Raw genomic sequence first — 7,213 nt, forward strand, 5'->3', positions numbered from 1 at the left:
ACATGTCATCATGTTGAGGGGACGCAAGGCGCACACTAGAGTAGTAGCGTGAAACTTATTATGAATCATGTGAATTTTATTAATATTTTTGGATTGCACTGATGATATTGCTTTTTTCTTTCGGGGTTACATAGTTTTCGCTAATTACATTATTTGGAAACTCAACCGTAGGCTGTTGTAATGATAACAGATAAAGGTCGATGATATAAGAGCTGTTTATGTGTTCAGATCTATTAGGAGTAACGTTAAGTTAAGGTAAGTGTGAGCTTGTTTAACAAGGTTCATTATTGGCTCATGGCTGTCAGTCACCACTCACTAAAGACTGAAGTTAACCAAGTTTGTGAATCCAGATTTAAATGAGCTTTCTCTACATTGCAGGTTTGAGATGAGTTCTCAGAAAAGTTCTTCAGGACCTAAGGGGGACATAACTCCCTTCCAGCAGATGATGGCTTCTTGCTCTGGGGCAATTATTACGTCCCTGTTTGGTAAGAGAGAGACTGTATTTTTACCAGATCCCAATAAATAAATATAATATAGATAAATATATTAATTTGCTCAACCTTATGCAACGTGGGCCAGTATAATATAAGATTTGTTTTTGTAACAATACTTATTTTGCCCTTAACAGTAAATTTAGTTTCAAAGACAGTATATTTATAATTTATTTTGTTTTAAAAGTTTAAATTACCATTAATAATACTGTACTGTAAATCAATTTACATTAAAAAGCTTCTGCTAAATGGCAGGTTTTTTTAAAAATATATATATAATGTTTTTTTTGTTTTTGTTTTTTACAAATTACACAAAAGAATAAAATATTTAATATAGCCAACATACTATTATATATGTAGATAATACATGTGTAGAGAATAATATTAAATATAAAAATTATGAAAACTATTTGGTAAACAAATTATAAAGATGACCTAAATGAAAGGTGCCTTAAATGAGAAAGTTAATATGGAAAATATAGAAAAATTTCATTATTATATTGCAAAAGCATTTTTTTGTGGGTTTGTACTGTGTGTTCAGATGACACTGGGCTGGTTGTGCTGAAAAAACATCCTTTTTTTTTTTTTTTTTTTTTTTGGATTTTCTAGCAAATGGCAATGTCAAAGCAAAGTCCCAGATGAATTTAAAATAGGCTGGAGTCTAATAACAGTCTATTAATAGTTTTGAACAGTCTGTAACAGTCTTTGGAGTGTTTAATAAATTAAAGCTCATAGTGTTCTTGCTTGGCATTTTCAGTGTGTTTTATATATCAACCCGATCACATGCGTATAAATAGTACGAGTGTGCAATATCATGGAATTTCTACGGCAAAACCCATTTTGGCATGCATATGCTACACTGTGTTTAAAGAAATTAATACTTTTTTCAGGAATGATGCATTAAATTGATAAAAAAAAAGTGAGGGTAACGTATTTATAATGTTAGACAATATTTCTATTTCAAATAAATGCTGTTTTTTCCCCCAATGTTTTATTCATCAAAGAATCCTGAAAAAATGTATCAGTTTCCACAAAAAAACCCTCTGCTGATGACATTCAGGACTACGTTGTGGTCGTGTCTAGGTGCAGGTCCATCATCTGATCTGGATACAGACACCTCGGAATAAACTGAGAGACTAATATTAGCATAGAGGCTATTCTTCTTACAACGTAACAAGTACATCTGAGGTGTTATAGCATGTTTTCCTGGTTCCGGTTGACCTATTGACCTTAGAATCCTTGAATTAATTTGTATTTATAGAAATGTGATAGTGTATTATGTGTATCCCAGGATAAAGAAATGTGTTTTTAGTCTAGATTTATACTGTGTCTTCAAATAATGCTAGGAAGACTGTTCCAGGGTTTGGGTGCTAAATAGGAAAATAATCGATCGCTTGAGGTTGATTTTGATATTCTAGATATTATCAACTGGCCAGAATTTTAAGATCACAAGATCACAATAGACATAAAAGACTATAATGCGTCAAGAGCTCGCTCAGGTAGCCCGTTAGTGCTCTTTAAGTAATCAGCAAGCTTTTAAAATGTATGTCGTGTTTAATAGGAATCGAATGCAGTGTTGACTGAACTGAGCTAATATGGGCATACTTACTAGTTCTAGAACTCAAGCTGCTGCATTTTGGAATAGCTGAAGTTTGTTTATTAAGCGGGCAGGGAAACCACCCAGTAGAGCATTATAATCATCTAGCCTTGAGGTAGGCTTTCAAATGAAAGATTGGTATCAAAGAGCACACTCAGGTTCCTAACTGATGACAAAGACAGAGCAGACATCAGTGGGTAAAACAGTGTTCTAGTTCACTACGTGCAGAAGTTTTTAGTCCAATAATAAAAACGGTACTCCATACTGAACTTGTGATCAATATGACACATCTTTATTTACTGCTACAAATTGATACCAGTTAGATAAATGCCAATTTAATTCCACTAATGCAGTCTATTCAAAAGAATGTTGGGGTCGATAGTATCAAATACAGCACCAAGATCCAGTAACACTAATAGAGAGATACAACCATGGTCGGATGAGAAGAGCAAATCCCTTATAAACTAATGAGAGTGGTTTAAATCCTGCCTGGAAATCTTGGCAGAGACCATTTCTTTCTAACAAGGAATATAGTTGTGAGGATACTCCCTTTTTCTAGTATTTTTGACAGAAAAGGTAGCTTTAAGATACGTCTGTAATTATTAACCAGCTCTCTTGGATCAAGTTGCGTTTTATAGGTTTAATAAAAGCCAACTTAAAGGTTTTTGGTAAGTATTCTAATGACAATGATGAATTAAAATTAAGAAGAAGATGTATGACTTCTAGAAGCATCTCTTTCAGAGCTTAAGATAATCTTCGTGAACCCAAACCTTTGAACGATAGCCTATTCATTTAGCAGACACTTTTATTTTAACATTAATATTCAACAATATAATAAGGATTTATGCTGTTTTCTTCATGTTCACAGTAACACCTCTGGATGTGGTGAAAATCAGACTGCAAGCACAAAAAAATCCTTTTCCCAAAGGTACGCTTGAGCTGCTTTCTGTTCAAATGAAGTCAAATGTTGATGTGGTTGAAACCTCTAATTTGTTTTTGTTTTTTTGATGCCTGGCAGGTAAATGTTTTGTTTACTGTAATGGTCTGATGGATCATATATGCGTCTGTGAAAATGGCAATTCAAAGGCATGGTACAAAGCACCTGCTCATTTTAGAGGGACTTTGGTATGCTAAATCATATAAAATTGTGAACTCATTGTCTCTTCACCATATGATACTGTTTAAATACATATTCAAAAGTTTTTTTTGTTCCCCTGTTCCAGGATGCCTTTATTAAGATTATACGTATAGAAGGAATCAGATCACTGTGGAGTGGCCTTCCTCCAACACTGTGAGTTTTCTATTACATTTCTGAAGATGTTTGCTGCTGTCTGAACCCAACTGACCTTTGCTGGAACACATTTAATGAAATGGTTTTCCTTTGCAGAATGATGGCGGTGCCCGCGACCGTGATCTATTTCACAAGTTACGATCAGCTGTGTGCTGTTCTCAAGGTCAGGATGGGAGACCGATCGGATCTGGCACCGCTGTTTGCCGGCGCTATTGCGAGAGGTAATGTTTAACCCCGCCGATTAAGTGTTTGACCTTTTCTCCACATGCTGACCTTCTATATCAAAGTGCGTCTGGCTTCACATGAGTTTTCTGCATGTGTCAGTGGGCTCGGCCACAGTAATCAGCCCCCTGGAGCTGATCCGCACAAAGATGCAGGCTGAGAAACAGTCGTACGGGGAGCTGAGCGCCGTGATCCGGTCAGCATTGCACAGCGAGGGCTGGCGGTCTCTGTGGAGGGGCTGGGGACCCACACTGCTCCGAGACGTCCCCTTCTCAGGTGAAACACACACAGCCTTCACTTACAGACTTTACATTTTGAACCACGTAATTTGCAATCACAAGACTCAAAATATTCTAACTAATATAATACTAATACTTCTAACTGTTAATGACTTTTTCTGTTTCTCCTCAGCTATGTACTGGTTTAACTATGAGAAGGGTAAAGGCTGGCTCTGTGAATACTACAGCGTTACAGATCCAACCTTTAACATCACATTCGTAGCTGGAGCACTGTCTGGATCGGTAAGTCTGTGATGTACACCTCTATCATCAGCACTCTTTAGAGCTTGAACACTTCTTGAATTCAATTATAAATGGGGTCCAATGTGATTCTATCATGCAAAACCTATTTTTCATGTATCCAGGATGTGTCTGGCCACATTGCATTTGTATTGTATTGTCACAATGCATCAAGTACCAGACCTGTATTTTCTTGTTTTAGATTGCATCAATCATCACACTGCCATTTGATGTGGTCAAGACAAAACGTCAGGTAGAACTGGGTGAACTGCAGACAGTGAACTGTAAGTATCAAAACTCAATTAATTTTCCATCAATGGGATTTTACGCTTTCTGTTTACATGCATAATCAGATCAAAATATGACATTAATGTGTAGAATTCTCTGTGTAGTGTCCACAAAAGTCTCATCCAACACATATAATGTGATGAAAAGAATAGTTGCCGAAAATGGAGTATCAGGACTATTTGCAGGTAAATATATTGATATAATATATATCCACTAGCATTAAAAGGATTATGGTGTGGGGTTGTTTTTCAGGGGTTGGGCTTGGCCCCTTCTTTTTTTTTAATGCTTCAGCAAGAATGGGATGTCTTAAAAGATCATTTGCATTTAAAGGCAGCCATCCTAATACTTTTGGCATATAGTGTGTCATGTCACATACAATAATTTAAATATGCTTATTTGGTGCTCATAAAACATTACCTATTATTGAAAACAGCTGCTTAATATTTTTGCAGAAAACATGATTTTTTTTCGTCCCACAAATATTTGATGACTAGGAAGCATTTATTTAAAATTGAGTTGTTGTTTTTGTAACTAATATCTTAACTGTCTTTACTATTATCTGTTATATGCATCCCTCCTGAATTAAAGTATTATTTTGTTTAAAAAAGAAAGAAAAGTCCATATTGACTTTAAACTCTTGAACATTATACTACTTTACATGTATATATTTTAGTTTTACTATACAGTTATCTAGTTACTGTTCAGTTGTTTTTTGGTATCTTGGTTTTCAAATCACCACTAGATGTCTCAGCAGTACACAATGTTTCTCATTCTCAGGTTTCATGCCAAGGCTGATTAAAGTGGCTCCGGCATGTGCTATCATGATCAGCACATATGAGTTCGGAAAAGCTTTCTTCCGCAGATACAACCAGCAGCAACCGGGGGGTGGCCAATCTACAGCCCAGCACATGATCCACACAGAAAACCACTGAATAAGAACAACACTTGATCACATGCCTTTAAGATGCCGATGCATTTACCACAGATTACTGCATATTTTCCCATTCATGTATTAGTTCTGAATGTCTGTCTAAAGCAGAGGTGTCCAATCCTGCTTTTGGAGGGCCACTATCCTGCAGAGTTTATCTCCAATTCCAATTAAACATGGCTGAACCAGCTAATCAAGGTCTTATTAGGCATACTAGAAACTTCCAGGCAGGTATGTTGATGCAAGCTAGAGCTAAACTGCAGGACTTTGGCCTTCCAGGACCGAGTTTGGACACCCCTAGGGTGCTTCTCAATACTCAAATTGATGCTTGCTCAATTTCTCCATCCTCCAGCCTGTGCCACCTATAAATTCTCCTCCCCTCACATTTGTCACAATTTTAATTTATGCATTACCTTTGCAGTTAAAGGAACTGTATGTAAGAAATGTATTTCAATGAATCGTAAAACGGTTCTGATATGTCACTAGATATTAAGAAATCATGTTAATTTCAAATACTTATATCACTGACAACAGTAATCCGGCCAGGATATTGTCATTTAAAAGTTGTTGTTGCAGCCCTCAACTGATGTTGATGTTGACATGTTGTGTTTTGGCCTGAAGCTCCACCCTCCACCTATCTTACCAATCACAAAGTCAGTAGTGTTTCGGCATCCGGGTTGCCAGATCTGCTCTAGTTACCACAGCTGCAGTTACAAACGTTCCTGCTGGATCCTGCAGCATATCTGGCAACCTCCAGTCAGGGGGGAGGTGGAGGCGAGGATAGTGATTGCAGTACCAGTTTTGGACACAATCTTACACACACTTCCTTTAAAACAGCATGTATCTCAGATATTTCTACAGGACATCATGCTTTGTTACTATTTATGAATTTCTAAAATTATGCACAAATTAAGAATCTAGTTCATAGATTTGCTTGGATATACATTTTTACTTTCTCTGAAGTACACATTTATATTTTATCTCAGAATAGTTGAAAATCAGATATAATTTAATATTTGCATTTTGATATTTATTTATTAAAGGTGATGAAACATAAACCCTAGTATATAAATACCACCAAATTATTCCCATCAGTCATGTTTATCATTGTGTTTTGTTAAGTCTTGTCAACTTTTAAGTTATTTAAAATGTCTTAGTACTGTTTCAGCAATTTCTGTGAATTGTGCCAAAAAAAAACATGCTGTAAGTTTGTGTAAACGCCATATTGATTGACACTTAAATAATTGATTTTTAATTGTTAAATAATATATCTACTAACCCTATGCCTAAATAGTCATTTAAAAAAACAAAACAATTGCACTTTAAGTAAATTAATTAACTTTAAGTGATTCAATAATGAATGATTTAAAAACTCATTGTCTTGACTCTTGATTTCTTTATTCAGTCCCATTTTATAATGTTAAGTCATGTTGCTTAAACTCGGAGCATGTAAGTCTCATGCAGTCTGCACAAATGTAGTTTATGTAATGTAAGAATGCTTATTTTCTGTTAGCATAAATGACATTACATTTTTCAAAGGTGCCAGACCATACATTTCCAGTGCAATGAAAGTCAGAATTTCAGTAATGTTTTTACACAATTTGTATTGGTAACAGAATTAAACAGTGTAATGTGATGAGATTGTGTGACAATGTTAATAGCCAATGAAACAAAATCACCATTCAGCCAAGCTTGTATTTACTTTTTAATTTATTGAAAAAACATGATCGTAGATGAGGACATGAAGTGAAACTTTACTGAACACATTGAGGCTAAATAATAATGAATATATGATATTCATCTGCAACGCCCTCATTATCCTCACCCCATTTATTTCTGTCAAAGTGCAACAAAATTAAAGAGAAAAACAAGCTTAAT

General features: G+C 35.4%; 1 protein-coding gene across 1 annotated transcript; it reads left to right on the plus strand.

The window, feature by feature from the left end:
- The first annotated feature begins 3 nt into the window (after positions 1-3).
- Positions 4-7,020, plus strand: slc25a40 (solute carrier family 25 member 40). Its single transcript, XM_067448074.1, has 11 exons — positions 4-255; positions 379-485; positions 2,957-3,016; positions 3,107-3,213; positions 3,312-3,379; positions 3,476-3,600; positions 3,704-3,877; positions 4,013-4,122; positions 4,322-4,403; positions 4,512-4,592; positions 5,185-7,020. Exons 2-11 carry the CDS (start codon positions 386-388, stop codon positions 5,337-5,339), a joined length of 1,062 nt encoding a protein of 353 aa, XP_067304175.1. The 5' UTR covers positions 4-255; positions 379-385; the 3' UTR covers positions 5,340-7,020.
- The last annotated feature ends 193 nt before the right edge of the window (positions 7,021-7,213 follow it).

Source organism: Pseudorasbora parva, chromosome 7 (assembly GCF_024679245.1).
Source record: "Pseudorasbora parva isolate DD20220531a chromosome 7, ASM2467924v1, whole genome shotgun sequence".
Taxonomy (NCBI): domain Eukaryota; kingdom Metazoa; phylum Chordata; class Actinopteri; order Cypriniformes; family Gobionidae; genus Pseudorasbora; species Pseudorasbora parva.

Excerpts from the sequence above, each read along its gene's own strand:
- slc25a40 (XM_067448074.1), top strand. The coding sequence starts at position 386 with ATGAGTTCTCAGAAAAGTTCTTCAGGACCTAAGGGGGACATAACTCCC. Across the intron at positions 3,601-3,703 it reads TGCCGGCGCTATTGCGAGAG|TGGGCTCGGCCACAGTAATC; the intron begins GTAATGTTTAAC and ends TGCATGTGTCAG. Across the intron at positions 3,878-4,012 it reads CCGAGACGTCCCCTTCTCAG|CTATGTACTGGTTTAACTAT; the intron begins GTGAAACACACA and ends GTTTCTCCTCAG.